The 18,365-nt window shown below is 50.8% G+C and overlaps 1 protein-coding gene across 10 annotated transcripts in view; it reads right to left on the reverse strand.

Annotated features, from left to right (window-relative positions):
- PLEKHA7 (pleckstrin homology domain containing A7) overlaps positions 1 to 18,365 on the reverse strand; it is a 213,268-nt gene that overhangs the window by 22,534 nt on the left and 172,369 nt on the right. For all 10 annotated transcript variants that reach the window (XM_036859553.1, XM_036859555.1, XM_036859554.1 and 7 more), the window contains 7 exons: positions 16,527 to 17,049; positions 15,675 to 15,761; positions 13,008 to 13,061; positions 3,227 to 3,295; positions 2,971 to 3,051; positions 1,905 to 2,054; positions 1,238 to 1,339 (listed from right to left, as the gene is read on the reverse strand). In XM_036859553.1, coding sequence (XP_036715448.1) covers positions 1,238 to 1,339; positions 1,905 to 2,054; positions 2,971 to 3,051; positions 3,227 to 3,295; positions 13,008 to 13,061; positions 15,675 to 15,761; positions 16,527 to 17,049 — 1,066 coding nt within the window. The remainder of the gene's footprint in view (positions 1 to 1,237; positions 1,340 to 1,904; positions 2,055 to 2,970; positions 3,052 to 3,226; positions 3,296 to 13,007; positions 13,062 to 15,674; positions 15,762 to 16,526; positions 17,050 to 18,365) is intronic.

Genomic DNA, 18,365 nt, shown 5'->3' on the forward strand with positions numbered 1-18,365 from the left:
TCACCTATTTATTTTCAAGCCACTATGCTAAATACTGGGGATACAAAAAGAAGAGGAAAATGTTAGCTCAAATGAAGGGAAATTATGGGAAAAACCCAACAGCCACAGCAGACAGACAAGTGCTGGGTGACCTCATAGGCCAACCCTGAACTACAGGCAAGAGTCTCTTCCACATGCTCCTAGACCAGGCTCTCTGGGACCAGCTCTAAAGCGGCGAGTGGAGGTGAGTGGAAGCATAGCAGGGCCTGGGAAAAGCCTCTTAGTCCACAAACCTAAACCTCCTCCCGAATTCCTTCAGTTTTCTGGGGTGATGCTGATGTGAAGAGAGTCAACACATTCATTAAATCACTTGAATGAAGAGGCTTGGCTAGAACTAGTTCATCAATTAGCAAGCCTAGCTCCCATACTGGCCCAACAGGGTGCCTTGTACACAAGAACCCTCAGTTAATGCTTGCTGAATTCAAATAAATAGAATTTATGTCAGGGTCCTGAAAGAAGAGACACAGATCTGAAGTTAGGTTCAAAAGCAGGTTATTTTCCATTTTCAAAACTTTGAGGGTGGGGTGGAAGCCTGGTTGGGCACCCCAATGGGGGAACACTGGCAGCTGGAGGACCCAACCTGGAAGAAGGAAAACCACACAGGGCCTTTCTTCCTCTCAGCTTTGGAGGCAGAGGCAGCTATCAACGGGGCAGCCTGATTTTAGGGCAGAGAAGGCAGGGCTCTAAGTCTGCCTTTCCTGAGTGAGGCAGGGGCCACAGCAATGGGTATCACCCCACCTGGCCTGAATTCACACTACTGATCAGGTGAAAGCTTGATAACATCTATCCTCAGGAGTCTGGGAGGGAAGGAGGCGGGGCTTCCTCCTGCAAAGTGAGTAGCTAGGAACCCAAGGCAAGGCCAAGAACCAGGAACACAGATCATCCTCAAGTATCTGCAAGGTTCTCAAGGTCACTACTGTCTCCTCTTGGGGCTGTTTCCCCAAATGATCAGTACTAAAACCCTTAGAAAAATGCCCAGGATCTTGTCTTTGAGTGCAGAGAGGCAGGGGGAGCTGAGGTGAGGCTTCTCACGACAGCCTGGCTGGGGCAAGGGTTCCCCAAGGGAGCGCTTGGGGGGGCGAGCAGGCTGAGTCCAGGTGCAAAAAGAGAAGGCCCCTGGGTAGGGTTAACATCCCCCACAGGTGAAGACTCCAAGAAGAAATCAGAGCTCAGAAGGGATGAAGAACCCTTGGGTCACCTGGAAAAAAAAGGCTCTTCTGTGTTGCTCCTGCAGGGTCTGCTTCAGCTGCTCCACATCTCTCTCTAACTTCAGGTATTCATTCCAGGCATTTTCCATCTCCTGTTGGCCAAGGAAATGCTTCTGATTCTTAGTTATGCCATGCCCACCCCTCAGAAGGCCCCATGAGCACCTGTGCTCCTGACCACTGCTGACCCGACAGGGCAAGAGGGAAGGGGAGCCTGATGGGTCTCAGGCAGGCCTGGGGAGAGAGACAGGCCACCTGCACCGTCCCCTCTCCCACCCTTGGGGATGCTTTGGTTCCCAGCTCTGGCAGAAAGGGCCTGTACCATGTCAGATAGACAAATAAAAGAGTAGAGATTCTGATGTGTCAGAGTTAACTGCGCACAGATCAGGGGAACAGCCTTGCAGGCTGCTCTCAAACATCTGACCCCTTGGGTGTCACTGTAGCCACCCAGGAGTCAATGACAGAAGGCACCTTACGGCACCGGTAGAGACAAGGTAAGCTACTGTTAGGAGGCAGCCTGGAGGCGTTCTGCTATGCCAAGACTCTCGCCCCCGGCCACCAACTCCACTACGGCTTGGGAGGTGAGAAAAGCAGCCCCCTGGCCAGCCCATGCTGGGGAGGGCAGGGGAGCGCCTGCCACCCTCCACACCCTCTACGCACAGTGGACTCTCTGGAGAGCTCTGCCCGGATGTGGACAAGGTCCTCCTGCAGCAGCCTCTGCTGGTAGGCAATCTTCTCCAGGTGCTGGGGCTGGTCTCGGTACTGCTCCATCTGTCTGTGCAACACCTCCAGCACGGATTCCAGCTGATCCTGCACCAGACAGACCGGGGCCAAAGAGCAAGAGGATGGCAGAACACTCCCGGAGGCCGTCCCCTCCAACCCCGCCCCGCCATGCCAGGAACGAAGCAAACCTGCTGGATCTAACCGAGGCTGAAGGGGCCAGCGCCCAGCTAGGGGCCTGAGAGTCAAGGCCTCTGATTCCAGCTCTGACTCTGCCCGTTGGGTGGCCTCCTGGGACAAATCACCTAACAGCTCTGTGCCTGTTTCCTCATCTATAAACTGGGCATTAGGCCATCCACTCCTTAGGGGATACACTATGAGGCTAAATCAAAGAAGAGATGGAAAACTCTCTAAGCACTTGAGTAAAAAGGCCATGTTATTTATAAACCTTGAGAATCACAAATATAATGCCTTGTTAAAATGCGGAAAAGAAAAAATTCACACGAAGTGTCTAAGAGACGAAACATCAGTGGCTATTCCTCCCCTCCCAACCAGACTTGCTTCCCCTATGGCCCAGATCCTTAGAGGAAAGGAGCTTTAGGAAGTGAGAGCCTCTGCCCTGCTACGACTCTGGCCACTTTCTCCAAGGCAGCCCCCGCTTCCCTGGGGTTCAGGAGCCTGGGGTCATCACTGCAAGCCAGTGGAGCCGTCGTCTCCCAGGCTCACCTCACAGGGCTTCCAGGGAGAGGTGGGGGTGGCCCAGAGCAGAATCAAGGTCAGGGAGGTGGTACTTGGAATAATAAGTAGGCTGAGGTCTCCCTGTAAGGTTTCCTCTGCGTTCAGACAGAAACCCCACAAGAAATACCCTTTAAATTCAAAGACATTGTTCTGGATAAACTAACATCTGCTGTCCAGTACTAACATGAGAGTCCAGTCTATACTGAGGAAACACAGGATGACAAAACCCCTGCCACCCAGCCCAAGATTACGCAAAACCAATACATACTTTGTTCTCCTTAAGGGCTCGTATCTTGTCTTCCAAGTCCTGGAGGATCCTGTCTTGTTCACAGAAGACGCTCAGTTTAACCTGTGAACAAGAACAGGTTGGAGAGGGCCTGGGATGATGAGAAAAGGCCATGGCCTTGGAGCATGATCCAAAAGCCTTTGGCTACAGATCCATCCAAACCCTGCCTGAAGCTGCCCACCCTGGGTCTGGAGGTAGCAGGCAGGTGAGGGGTGAGCCCGTCACTCTGCTCACTCACGTCAATGTCACTCTCGGCAATCTTCACTGGCTTCAGACTTCGGTCCTTGAGAAGATCCCGGCCTGTCATCTGGGAGGTGAACAATTTAAAGGAGGTTTAACCACGGGGTTCGGAAACAGAAGTCAAGAAGGAAAGTTACCCCTACAACGGACAGATGTGGAAGTCTCGTCAGTGGCAGGTAGGGGCACGGCATGGAAAGGGCAAAAACTTGGGCAATACCTGCTTTATTTTTATGCTTATTTCATTTCAGGGAAAAAAGAAAACCTTTCTGAGATCCTTTAGTAGTACTTGTAAATTTCTCAAATTGAAGAAAACACAGACTGTCAAGTTACAGTATCATCAACTGTAAAGGCTTAAATTTGCCCCAAGTGAGTTCAGTATGAATCTTGGAAGATTTGCCACTGATAAGAGAGTTTTGCTACTAAACCTGGGGTCAAACATAATTAACAGAAGTCCATGACCCCGCCCAGGGCCATAGGATGGGTGGACCAAGAAGAACTAGCAAATCCCTTGGGCATCGTTGAGCCTTACTTCAAGGAAGTCTGAACAGCCCACCCCCCCATGACTAAGATCAGCCTTCCTCACTCTTCTGATATCTGGGAAGATAATCTGGCCAAGAGAAGAAGAAACCTGGATTGTTCCTGGCTGAGGTTTTCAAGTGATCCCTGAATAGCTGTACTTGCAATACAAGTTACAAGCTACCCTGTCCTCTCAAGAAAGGAAACCACAAAGCAGTAGACAAAAACCACCCAAACTTAGAAGCCAGTGGAATTTCACAACATTTGCCATCTTTGCCTAGACCCAGCGTGGGCGACACATTGCCCATCTCTCACTGACCCCTACGAAGTTAAACACTAACTCTTTTAGTCCATGTTTTCATTTCCTCCAAATCTCCTTCTTTGTCAAAAACTGTGCAGGGGCAGGGGAACCTTTTTCACAGATGCACCCCCATGGCCAAACCATGGTCAGGGGTGGCCAGGTCAAACGTGCCCCTTGTAGGGGAGGCCGTCTTGCTGAACTCCGTTTTGCAGATCTGACCAGAGAAATGGAGGATGGAGCGAGCCATAGCAGAGTCACTATGCAGAGGGTCCCAGTACGGAGGGACACACAGCTGCTGGAGAAATGGCCCTCACTTTCTCCCTACTCCATTAAGTTTGTGAGTGTGAATCAGAAGCAGAGATATATTAGCAAACATTCCCCTCAAAACTCAAGCCAACCATGTGCCCAAATCTAAAGGTCAAGGTGAAGGTCAAGGGAGAAGCCCTCTCCACGCCTTGAGCTGAAGGCTGAGCCTGGGCTGCAGACCTGCCCCCACCCATTCCCCTGCTCCCTTTGGCGGCACAGTAGAGGACAGGGACCACTGTCTTCTTTATCTTGGTAAAGTCAGCCCCGAACGGAAGGCCTGGCACACTGGAATGCACTCGGCAAATTGCTTATTGCCTCACAGGTAGGTGAAAGGGAAATACATGTAGGTCAGTCCTAGAAAAAGTAGAACTCCAGCCAAATTCTGCTCTTCAAACTGGCAAATTACGTGTACATACAACCATACACACAGTCACAGAACACACTGACCACAGCAACGATCCACAAAAAATGTTGGCTCCTGCAAGGGTAGGGGGCGCAGTGGGGGAAGCGAGGAAGGGGAATTAATCCTGGTGAACCACCAACACCAGGCAGGTTTTGAGTTTCCCAGGCAGGACTCGGGAACCTAGCAGGTAGAGGTAAGGGAGTCTTCACTCTGTGTCACAGTCCTTTGCCAAAGCGAGGGGCCGTGAGCTTGTCTACCCTCCAAGGGGCTGACCCTTGCCTCGCTTCCTAGGAGGAAATCATTTTCAAATTGAGATAATGCTTTGGGGACTTTTCCTCTTAACCAAACTCTTCCCTTTATGTCACTGAAGCTTTTTCCAAATGATATGTTTTCGATACTGAAATAGCAAGGCAGAGAGTTTAACTGAGCAATGCCTCATTTATCCAGCACCATCAGGCAAGGAATGAGATACTTCTGCACGAAAAGGGCACTTTCAGAAAGCTGTCTTTTAAACTTTTTGATGGAAAGCTTTCTAAAAGTATGTCCTTTACTACCTTCACAGAACACTGAATATAAATTCAACCTTTTGGGGGATGAATCAGAGTCATTACAAAAATCAGTAATATAGAATTTCTTAGACGATCGTGTTTAGGACTATTTGCCTATCTAGCTAAATGCTCCCTAATTTCTGCGCTTTCATTTCCATTTCAGATTGACTTATAATGTTTCTTCTCTCTCTCAGGATATGAGCACTCCCTCTTTCCTAAGAAGTAACTTTGTCTTTGTCCCCTTTTAAGGTGTTATGAATTAGGAGTTCAAATGACTGAGTCTATGAGGATTAGAAACTCAGCAGAAGGGACACACTTGCTGCTCTTCCCTGTCTCCCTCCCTCCATCTGGGTTTGGTACCCATCACGGGACATCCTCCCACCCCTTGTGTCTGCCACTATTATGGGCCTTAGTAGATGATCTGTTCTGTCTCCCCTCACTTGACAAATAACCTAATTAGGAGGGACTGTGGGGACTGTGATGTATTTTCTCTGTATCCTCAAAGCCCAGCCCAGGGCCCAGCGTATTGAGGATATTTGAGAAGCGTTTGCTTAGTGAGTCTGTGAATGTGACAAAACGAGGTGAGCTGGCTGTGCTCAGGGCCTGAGACCTCTTTCTGTGGAGTAAAGGTCACAGGCTTTAGAGCAGGGGCTTCGTGACGGTGTTTACACAACTCACAGGCCCTTTAAGCTTCTGAATTTAGCTTTGTTCCAGAGAGCTGAGGCTTCTAAGACACAGCCACAAACAGTATATTACATCTAATTTTCCTTTGAAAATTGCACTTTGTGATAGCAATGTTTAAATCCATTCAAAACATCAACTATGGGTCCCTAGCACCTCTGTCACCAGAAAAAGTGAAAGTTAGTGGGCACTCATCCATTTGAAAGAGTCTCCACATCAGAAAGCAATTAAAGGCCTCCCAGGCATCTTACTCCCCCTCCAGCACATCCCAAGACACCTATATGCAGGGCCCAAGATGACTGGATACAGCTTCTGCTTTCCAACCTGCAGCCTCCCTTGGAATGCTATAAAAGCTGGCCACGTTTCGGGCACTACCTCTGCATCCCTCAAAGGGGTGGATGGTGGGGAGGTGGGCGTTTTGTTCTAGTCCAGCTCCAGAATGTTTTCAAACATCAACACCCTGCCCTGAAGAAGAGCCACCCTAATCCCAGGGCCACGGTGGAATCTCAGGACACCCCAGCTCCTCCAAGGTGACCAGAAACTGCTGCTCCCTCCCAAGGAACCCAGGCTCTAGGGCAGCCCCCACCATGAAGGCAGACAAGCGAGAATGGGGACATAACACAAGCTGGTGGCAAGCTAGGCAAGCCCCACCCCCCTGCCCCCAATGGCAGCACAAATGATGGAGTCACAAAACACTACGGATGAGAGGCTCAGCCTGGTGCACCAGCCAAAACGCTGAGGGAGCTTCAATAGACAGAAAATAAACCGAAATGACTCGCAGGAAGCCTGGGGGCGGTCAGGAGAGCCCCTGGTGAAGCAAGTGATGGAGTCGGCACTGAGCCAGAAGCAATGGAATGGCCCCGCCTGGAGATACAGATCAGATCATCTTACGCTTCTCCTGGGCCGACAGCCCCGTGCTGACTTCTTCAGCACTTTGTAAAGCACGTTGATCAAAGGTTCATTATTTTTTATCTGTTCCAAACAAAAAGGCAAATACAACAAATCGTAACAGGTAAGACATCAAATGACATTTGAAGGAGCCAGAATTTGGGGAACTGGCAAGGGGAAACCTTAAGGAGGATGTGTGTTGTGCAGTTCAAATGAGTGTGTCTCAGTCTGGTTATGCGGCCTCCCAGCCGGTGGACCTTTCCAGACTTCAGTTCCCTCATCCGTAAATGGGGGATCATAAGCGCTGCCTGAAGGATCTTCGTGCAGGCTAGTTTACGTGAGGGTGCTGATTTCAGTGCCCATGTCCTTTCTGGTTCTGCCACAGAAGGCAAGAGGGGACTGCTTCTTCCTCTGTCCTCCCCCCCATCACATACTGTTAAGATACTGAATCTGTAGTTTAGAGTGGAGCCATGCATTAGTCTCAGCCCCACCCGCCTTTGGTCCCTCAGACCCTCGCCTCCACACCTAAACCATTATGTCTTACCCATGATGCCAAATGCTTCCAGCTCCTTTGAGAGGGAACTGTCCCCACCCACTAAGACACTGGATCTCAACCCTGCCTCCACCACTGAGATCACCCAGAAGCTTTAAAAGACTGATGCCTGAGTCCCACTCCAAGAAAACTTGGATGTAATTGGTCTGGGGTGGGGCCTAGGCACTGGGATTCTGAAAAGCCCTCCTGGGTGAGTCTGATGTGCAGCCAGGAGTGGGAATCACTCCACTAAAAAATGGTTCTCACACTTGAGCATGCTTCAGAATCATCTGGAGGGCTGGGAGTATACAGACTTGCTGGGCCCCACCTCCAAAGGTTCTCACTAAGCAGCTCTGGGGTGGGAGCCAAGATTGCTCATTTCTAACAAAGCCCCAGGAATTGCTGACACTGTTCATCTGGGATCACACTTTGAGGACCACTGCTTTTAAACCATGTTTCTCAGCCATACCTACACATTAGAACACCTAGGGAGTGTCTTTCTTTCTTAAAGAATAATACCTGAGTATTACCAATTAAATCAGAGTCTCTAAGGGGTAAGACCCAAGCATCCATATTCATTGCTCTAGTTCATGACCAATGTTAACAATCTCTCTTCAGAATAAAAGACCTCCGCTTACTGTGCACAAGAATCACCCCAGAGCTTGATTTTAAAAACACAGAATTCTGGGCATCATTTCCAGAGGTTCTAATTCAACAGAACCCTCCAGATCTGCAAGTTTTTATCAAGCTCCCAGATCATTCTGAGATAGATGGTATTCCAGACCATGACTTAAGAACTCTGCTCCAGAAGCTAACTGGAAACAGACTCTGAACAGAGAAGCCCAGATCTCAGGCTCTGTCAGGAAAAGTCCAGAGGCCAGGCACCTGGAGCCACTGATGACGTCCCTCACTAGGGACAAGAGCCCCTTTGGGGCTGACTTCAATCTGCTCCACCTAAAAGGCACCACCTGTGTGGCTGCAGGTGCCCTCCCCCCCACCTTACTTTCCCAGCTGTGCTTCCCAGATGCATAAAAACAATTCAAGCCGTAAACAACAGCGAACCTTCATACCCCCTTTTCAGACCTGGCTCCGGTGTAGGGTTCTGAAGAGCAGAACATTAATGCCAGAAATACAACTCAGCGAATGCAACTTCAGGGCAGATGAGGTACATGACACACGGAAGAAAGGAGGCAGGTGTGAAGTTAGTCACAGGGTTCGAATCTCAGCTGCATAACTTTGCAGAAGTTACTTCTCTGATACTCGGGTTCCTGATTAGTGAGGTGCGGATAATAATTCTTATTTGCTCAAAGGTGCTGAGAGGATTAAGTGAGATAATGAACAACAGGTGCCCCAAAATTGCCAGGCAAGAACAGATGCTTAATCAGCGTGAAATCCTTTCCACCCTGGCACTGCCAAGTAAACTGCCAGGAAAGTAAACATTTCCAAAGAGGACACTAACACAGAGCATCTTCTAAGAGAGTGGAGTCTGCTTTTATTTGCTCATTTGGCACCCCAGCAGGAATGCTCACTTCAGGAGACCAAGCTCCACAACATGTGGGCAAACACCACCAACGGGTTCTGGAACCCAAGCATCAGCTGATGGAGGCGGAGGGGACATGGGCTCTGGATCCTTAAGTCTGTGGCCTTTGGGACAGGGACGCGGGGGACCCTGTGCCAACCTGGTGGGGGCAGGGAGACCATCCTTCTCCAGAGAGGCTTACCTCTCCCCACAAGGACCCAGGAGGGACCCCTCACAAGAAGCTGGTCACAGCGGGGCTGTGCTCGGCGCCATCTCCACGCCCAGGCTGGGCTACACCGCCCATTTAATTGTGTCTTCCCAGGCCCTCGTCTCAGGGACCCCCACTGGGCTCGCAGCAGCTCATCTTGTCTAGCACGTCACAGGATCTCAAGAGTCAACAGGCCTGAGGGTTTTCCTGATCCGGTCACTCATCCCACTCAGTGCTCACCTGGCCTCAGCTGCACCGCAGTGATGGGGAGGTCACTATGACCCGTGGTGGCCCTTTTAGAGAAGTCTTTCTTCTACTCAACTAAAACCGGTCTACATGTAGCTGTGATCCACTTGTCTTAATCGCCCCTCAGAGCCCCGGAAGACACATGGTAACATTTAGAGCTTTACAGACTGTCTCTATGTCTTGCCTGCATTGCCCCTTCCTCCTTCAACCATCCGCACTGTAGCTGTGCTGCCTGCTGCTGTGTTTCTTGTGTCTGCCCAGTCTGCTTTCCATTAGGGAATCCCCCACCCTTCACTCCACAGGGAGGCTCGGCTGGGATGAAGCCAACCTGAGTGTGCAAGTGGCCACCTTTCTTCCCATGTGGAAAGCAGAACAGTTGGTGGCGTGGCCTGAGTTCCTGGAACACAGCCCTGGCTACGTGAACCAGTATATTCCCCTTGTGGCTCAGCAGGCTGATTTGGGTTTCGGATACCTGCCAACAAAAGCATCCCGCCTAATACACTCCTCAGCCACAGTTCTTGCAGCCCCTCATCACCTCTCCTTTGATTCCAGCCCTTCCCTCGTCTGGATCCTGAAGTGAAACGTCCATGTGGGAACTCTACACCCCAGCTGGGTCTGAGCAGAGCAGGCCCACTGTCTCCCTGATTTGGAGGGAGGCCTGTCTCTTGGAGGGAGGCCAAGGTGATGTCAGCTTTTCTGAATGATGACTCACACACAACACAAACCCCAGCATCTTTTCCCACCCATGTTGCTGGTAAGCCAAGTGTCTCTCACCTGCTGGTGCTGTTATTGGGGGACTGGTTCTCTAAGAGGAGCTTAGCAACTGGAGTAGCAGCTATAAGACCAGGGAAATTCTGGTATCAACACAGCTGTTTTTCAAGATAAACACTGACAACTTCCAATCACTAGTTAATGTTTTGGTCACATAACGGCTCCTAGCTGGTGAAACACCCCAAGGATGCACCTTGTCTCTATCACAGCATAAACATTTCCTGGCAGAAGGACCCCAGTTCAGCTCCATAAAAAACTTAATCCCTTTGGGTCCACAGTAGTAGAAGCAGCATTGTAAGAGCGGCTGGGAGGCAGGGTGATTAAGAGCACCAGCTTCAGAGTCAGAGCTGCTCCCAAGTACTGACTCCCCCGTAACTACTAACATGGCCTTGGGAGAGTCATTTACTTCTTTGAGCCTCAGTCAGTGAAAAAAAGATAACACCACCTCACTTATAGGGCTACTGCCACGGGTACATAATTTAACAAAAGTAAAACATGGTGACTGACACACATTTTACCCTCTATTGTTATTCCGCTTCTGTTGGCAGTGAGGACACAGACTCCTGGCTCTACTCTGCTATCCTATGCCTCAGTTTTTCTCTGTCTCTCTAAATCCCTTTTATTGAGCTCAAGTTCTATAATCTTTAAATAAAACCAGCCTGAGCTGGATCTTCTCTCCAGGACCAACTGTGAGGTCGGCTATCTCACACAAACAGGAATCAGAAGACAGCTACTTCCTGTTACTCTGGCTCAGGCACTTTATTAAGTTCCCTCGCACCGTGCACCAAGCGCTCTGAAGAGTGTTTTGTGGTACACCTGTGCTGCTGTGAGCCACGCCTCTCCCACAGGCCTCGGTACATCGCGGATGCTCTACAAATACTTCTGTGTCACCTGCATGGCCCCGGGCATGGTGAGGCCAGGGAACAGGGACATGGTGGTACACAGGGCAGATGGAGGCCCGGGGCTGCTCCAGGTCAGATGGGGGAGGTGGGCATGGTGGAAGGACCTACCCAGGTTCAGAGTGCAGGAGGGAGGGCTGGGCTGCACATCTGGCCCACCACGTCTGGGCACTGAGTCCTGACTACCATACTCACTCACTCATGCTCTATGTGACCTGACTACCACGTAAGCTAGAAAACGTCCTGGTTTTGAGAGAACCCTCCTTGTGTCGCTCATGTCTGAAAGCCAAGTCTGACTTTTCTTCACTGCACCTTCCTTCCTAAAGCCTAGAAAGACTCCGGAACCTGGACAATCTGCCCCCACTTTTCCAGCCATGGCTCCCACAGTTCCCTTCCCTTTAACGTCACCCAACCTAAACCCTTGGCTCTTCAAGGCTCTGGACACACGCCATCTCCTCCAGAAGGCTTCCCAGCACTGCAGCCACAGTCATCCTCACTATCTCAGCTCTGAGCACTGGGCCAGACAAATCTTCATACGCTCATTGCAAAAAAGTCTGTGTTATTTCAGGACGCTTTCTTTCCCCAACCCAGAACATCTGGAAGTTTCTCAAGGCCAGAGAGCCTCGATTTTTCTCTTCCATCCCCCCTAGCTTCTCCAGAGCTGGATATAGCACAAGTGCTCATTACCAGATACATTAAGTTAACAGAGGGATTCCTAATCAAAGGTCTTGATCTTGCCTCAGAGTGGGGAGGCCCCTCCTCTGCTGCCTTAGGACCTAATGTTCATACCCCTGCTTCTACAAGGCTGGACGACAATCCCCAAGTTAAAAATATCTCAAGCCAGGTACACTGGGGACCGAGGGAGGCATGCCCCCGCCGCAGTCACCTGGGTGTCCTCCTGCAGGGCCCTCTGCCCGCCCTCTCACACCCGCAGTTGATTAAAGGTCACATTCCTTCAGTCTAAGTCATGGCTCAGGCATAAGAAGTGCTTTTCACAGTGGGAGCTTTTGGAGAGCTGTGGGAACAGAACAATAGCAGCCCTCTTCCAGGCAGAATGCCTCTCGCTTCTCTAGCAGCTTTCCCAGCTCTGTCTGTGCTGTGGAGGCTGATTTAGAGCCTGACCTTCATCACCTACAGGGAGGGGCCCGACGTTCATCTCCTAAACACGGAGGGGAGACTCCGGTACCCCTCAGAGCCCTCCGGTACCCACCAACTACAAAACCAGACAATCCACCAAACTGCTTGTGCCTGAAAACACACATCAGTGGCACCCTGTGAACCAAACACACCCCCGCCCCACTGGAGGCTCTGAAGAAGCAACTGGTTATTATTTGGAGGAACCCTGTGGTTCTAACCAAGGACAGGAAGAAAGCAAGATCTTGTGCCCTCATTCTGGAAGCCAGAGACCTTACAGCAGAATTCATAAGAAACTGAGAGGAGCCCAGAGTCTGAGGCTACAAGAAATTAGACTCTTCTGAAAGGTACAAACTTCCAGTTATAAAATAAATAAATCATGAGGATGTAATGTACAGTATAGTGACTATAGTTAACAATACTGTATTGCATATTTGAATGCTGCTAAGAGAGTAGATCTTAAAAGTTCTCATCATAAGGAAAAAATAATTTGTAACCAAGAATGGTGATAGATGTTAATTAGATTTGTGATCATTTCCCAATATATACAAATATCATTATGTTGTACACCTGGAACTAATACAATGTTATATGTCAATTATATTCAATTTAAAAAAGAAATTTCCAAAAGCCACAGCAACCAAAGAAAAAAATCAAAAACCCCAAAACAAAAAATCCCCCTTCTGATTCAGACAGGAGACATCTTCATTTGAAACCCAGATTTGTAAGACCTGCAAGGCCTTTGGCTTTGGGGCTGGTCTCCAATGAGGCTGACACTCTCCGAAAGGGAAGTGTCCCAGGAAAGCAAGACCCCTGAGGCCACTCACCTTTAGGTCCAGGTACTCCAGGTCTTTCTTCAGCTGGAGGTAGGTATCGTCAGCCTTCAAATGAAGCAGAGAGAGAAAAAAGCCAGTTATGAACACCGAAGGTGTCCACAACTCAGGGCTTCACGTGTGACTCATTTACACCTGTGCAGCTTCGGGGACAAGAGACCACAGCAGACCAACACATCCAGGCCACAGAGGAAGCACAAATGTCTCGGTGCAGCTCAGAGCTCTCTCAGCATGGTGGATCTCACAGGTCTACCATGTGGGGAAAGCCAGCTTGTTCCCCCCATTGGCTGGGGACAGTTTGATAAGGAGGAGGGAGACAGCACACATCCCACCAGAGGACCAGGACAGCAGAGCAGCTGAGGCAGAGGCGAGCTCCTGAGACAGAACTAGAGAGGTCTACCTGGAAGAGGACATGCTACGCTCCAAACCTTTGCACTGGGCCACTTCACATGCATGAAGGAAAATGACCCCCTGATTGGTGTGGATGGATGCCTGGAAGAGGCATGGAGATGACCTAGGTGACCCAGGGAGGTTCCCTTTTGACCTTGGGTTCTGGAACGATAAGCACCAGTAGCTGCAGAAAGTTTCCTGGAAGTTTTGGCTCCGTTTGCTGAGCATGGAGCCAAAGTGGCTGGGTCAGGAGCTAGATAAGGAAGGTCCAGGCAGACCTGTCTGCTTGTGTCATCTCTGACAGTCTGTTGAATTCTTCAGTATAATTACCAGGAACAGTGAGAATAAGGAAAAGACTCTTTGATTTCCTAGAACTTGTGCTTCCTATGTAATGGATCACAGAAGCTAACTGTGAGGGAGAGGGGCTACGAAAGCTTAAGAAAAACAGTCCAGGCACTTTCTCAGCCAACTAAGAGGCCTCTCAGCAAGCCAAAGCAAGCCAGGGCTAGGAAGGTGATCCAAGTTTAGAGCTCTGATGTAAAATAAACAAAAAGAAATAATGCAAAACGTTCAGGCAGTGCTTTTAAGCATGAGAAGGCCTGAAGGACCACTGCCAGGGACACCAGTGGTTTGCAAGATCTTATTTCTGTCCCTAAACTGTCTCCTTACCCATCCCTACTTCCTCAATCAGCCTAGTTCCGCAGCAAGAGGGACAGAGCAATGTCATTAAAAATCACCCAAATTCACAAATTAGGATTTTTGCACGTGCTCCCTTATATTCATTTTTCCAAATACATTTCCTGTAACTCTCAGGTCCCACTAAAATAGGACAGGTGAGGAAAGTGACAATTCCCTCAACCTCCTCATCTGTCCTCTGCCTACTTCTGTGCAGCTCGGCGGACCAGGCTCGTGTGGACCAGCATCTTCTTTAAGACGCTCCGGATGCCCAGGAGAACGACTGTCTGTCTACTCCTCGAGGAGCTTGCCTGCAACCCCTCATGTCTTGGAAACAGTTTAGAACACTGTGCCAGACAGGACCTGGAATCTGGCTCCAGCCTGCATGCCACTAGCTGAGGGATCTTGGGCAAGTCACTTTCCCACCTGTCCTACCTAACCTCTCCCAGGCTACTGTGAAGTTCACTGGGATAAGGGGTGTGAAGATGCTCTGACAGTCAGCAGGGCACTGTCCAGATGAGAGGGCACCATGCCTTCTCCCTCCAGGCTGACACACACCTCTCAGCATCCCAGGGAGTACCCAAGGTGGCAACAAGGATGACAGCTAGCACAGCCCTTGGACATGACCACACACCAGCCTGGCAGTCATTACTCACAGGCAGAGAAGCCACAGTTCCGGTCCCTCACACCACATGCAGCCTCCTCCCCAGCAACAGGGACGTGGGCCCCATGACGGCTGCACAGTGTCTGGCAGTAGCATCCAGAAGCAAACAGGCAGGAACAAGGGAGAGAGCCAGACAGCAGGACAGACTAGAGCACGGGCACGAGGGAGCACGGGTCAGCATGTCACTCCCCTGTCCCCGGGGTGGCCCCCAGCCCTGAGAGAGCCCACCAGCGCTGACCTGGCAGGTGGGAAAGGTCAGCTCGTGCTGCAGTAACTGGCCGATGGCAAAATTTCGCACCCTGGCCAACTTGGCCTGGTGCCGCCGTAACCGGGTGAGAAGCAGTGAGAGCTCCTCCAGCTGCAGGTGTGTAGACACATCATGAGGAAATTAGCCACCGCAGGAGCACGACGCTATAATTACTCTTCACCCCGGTGCCGGCACAGCATTGATGTGACACCATTAAGTAATTATTGCATTAATGCTGTCATTAGGACAAGTAAAGGCACCGGCAGAAAAGGGGCTGCAGGAAGTAGTTTTTATCAGGAAACAGCCACCAGCAATGCAACCTCACCCAGACTTGAGTTTTGAAGACAGTGAACTAATCAAAGCAAAGACCAGGAAGAAAGGAGAGGAGCTAACCGGAGAAAAAGGCAGGTGGCTGGAAAATGCTGCAGACAAAATGCTGCCCCAAAGAGAATAAACACCACGTTCTCCTCCACTTCCCCCCACCAGGCTCTTCCGCTGACCTCAGGAGGTCCCAATGCCAGTGGGATGGGCCTGAGCAACTCATTCGACTTCTCTGAGCCTCAGTTTCCTCATCTCTAAAATGGGGATTGCATCTGACTGGCTCAGGGGAGAACCCTGATGAGATTAGCCCTTTGCAAGCTGGATAAGATCAGTCACCTGGAGGGGGAGAGGAGGTGCTGCTTACCGATTTTCCATGTAAACTGGGAGCACTGACAGTGTGGGTCATGTAACCCATGGAGGGCATGGAGCGTCGGTCCACATGAGAGGAGTTCTGCAGGAGGGGAGACAGGAAGTCACACCGAGAGCCGGGCGTGGAGGGGGGCGGGGGCCAGAGCCTCTGCCACTCACTACCAGGGCAGCCAAGCACATGGCATGGCACCTCTCTCAGCCTCAGACTCTCTTCATCTGTCAAACTGGGATACACATCTTTCTCACCAGGTTATGACAATGACAAACTGTGAGAGCCCCTCCGGAGTTAAAACTTAAGTCAGGTTATTATAAATAATTGAACTAGTTAAACACAGACATCTTTCCCTGCCTTCCAAGCTGCAAGGAAGCAGACTTCTAGTTGTGTGACCCTGTGCAAGTAACTTCATCCCTTAATGCCTAAGAGTTCTCACGTGTGAAATGGGCACACGGGTATCCCCTGCTTTACAAAAGTTCGCATTATGCCACTTTGATTTTACAAAAGACCTACCTTTAGCACCTGTTTTTGATAACCAAAATCCAAAGGGGATTTTCACTTTCACAGAAAATGTAACTGCTTCTTCGCTTTCTGCCACTTTGGCTTACTAAAGGTTTCATAGGAACACTCTACCTTCAGATAGCGGGGGAAATCTGAAATAATAGCACCTACCTCATAGGGGTGTTGTAAGAATTAAAGCCTTTAGCGCCACACCCCGCGCTAAAGTACAGTACTACATAAGTGTTACCTGTCATTATCCTACATCGCTCAAGTTTGTGTTCAAACCATGTGAGGCTCCTAACGTCCTAATGCTGGGCCCCCAGCAGCCTGGCAGGGCCTCCGGAGTCTCACCTTGGTGGTGTGGCCCCATGCCTTCCTGGGAGAACCGCCCAGCGAGATGTCCACACTCCTTCTCTGGTCCGGTGGCTTCACAGTGACCCTCTCTGCTGGCGTGTGTGGCCGCCGGGGTGGGAAGGCCCTCAGGGGCCCCGGGGGAGGGATGTCCGAGGGAGATGGAGGCACAGAGATGGAGCGGGGCACCTCTAACATGCTCCTGCTCCGGCCCTGGTCGGCGAACTCTGGGGAGCCCGCACAGATGGGCGCCGTGGGGCTACCGTGCCGGAACTGCTGGCGCTGCTGCCACTCATAGAGCTGCCACACGGTGCCGTCCCGGTGTGCCCGGCGCTCCTCACTCGACATCTTCAGGTGGCTGGCTCGGTCCTGCGCGTACTTGTAGTCACTCGGCAGGTTGCGGGGAGGGGGTGAAGAGCCCCCTGACGGGTGTCGGCTGCTCTTAGGAAGAGTCTGGTAGTTTTCTGGGAAGGACAGGGATTGGCTGGGACCCTGGCGAGGAAGGGTCTGGTCCAGGGGCAGGCTGAGGAGAAAGGAGAGAACAGGTAAGAGGACCAGCAAGGGGTCTGCTGGGCTTCTGGAAACACAGCTAGGCACAGCCACAAAGCCAGGCACGTGAGGGAGCCCTGTACGAACCCCAAAGAACAATCAACGCAGACACCCAGGACTTCAGTCGCTTCTTCCCTTTGCAGAGGATTCCTAAACCACTTTATCCATCAACCTTGGAGTGTCAACCCCCCTACCAGGCCGACTTGGCTGCCCCACTTCAAGTGCAGCATGATTAAATCTGCCTCGCTCTCTCTTGCCATCAGTCAGCTTTTCCATCAGGTGTGCACATCTCTAGGAGATGCCTCACGATTCTCCCGGTCACCAAGATGTTCCCCAGCACCAAGTCCTGGAGGTTCTTAAAGGAAGTGGCTGGCATCAGTTCCTTTCTTTCCCTATTACTTTAATCCAGATCCCGATTAACCACCTCCACCCCGACAACTCTGAGACCTTCCTAACTAGTTTCCATGCTGTACAGAGTCAACTGCTTGGATCTAATCACTCCTGTGCTCCAAAACCATCAATGGCTCCCTAGTGCTTATGAAATAAAATCTAAACCCCTTCTCCTGATACTCACAGCTCTCTAGCACCTGACCTCAACCCACCTTCCCTTCCTGCTGTTTTCTCACTGCTCCTCCTACCTGGGCCAGGATCAAATTGGGGCAAGTTGGCCGTCAAGGGTCCAACATTTAAGGGGGCACCCCCCTCTCAGGTGCACCCCTGCACTTGCTGGAGCCTGAGTGTGAGGGCCTCACCCTAATCTTGCCTGGCCTCCTACACACTTGGACAACTTTCTGCAGTAGAAAAAGCAGAGGAAGTCTGACCTAGGGTTGAATCCACTGGCTCTGTGACCTTAGGCAGCTTACCTGACTCCTCTGAGCCTCAGCTTCCTTACCTATAACATGAGGACAGAACTACCTGCCTCCTAAGGCTGTCCTGAAGAATAAATGAGACAGGAAGAGAACACAGGCTCCTTGCCTGATACACAGGCGGTACCTTCACCGGTGGGTGCTCCCTTCCCACTTCTCTCTCCTTATTCTCATAATACTGTTCCTCCTTCCCCTACCTGTATGGGCTCACCTTGCCCTATCACCAAATCTCACTCATTCTCCAGGACACTGTCCCATGCCTCTTCCACAGAGGCCTTCTGCAATGCCACGGCCCTCAGGGTTCCTGCCCTGCTCTGACCTAGTTACTGTACAGTCTGTAACTTTTCCAAGGTCCTGTATTGATGTAACCTTTTCCTACTCGTAAGCTGTCTCTTCCCCGGCCAAGCTGTAAATCCTTGCGGGG

The sequence above is a fragment of the Balaenoptera musculus genome, chromosome 8, assembly GCF_009873245.2.
Source record: "Balaenoptera musculus isolate JJ_BM4_2016_0621 chromosome 8, mBalMus1.pri.v3, whole genome shotgun sequence".
Lineage (NCBI taxonomy): Eukaryota > Metazoa > Chordata > Mammalia > Artiodactyla > Balaenopteridae > Balaenoptera > Balaenoptera musculus.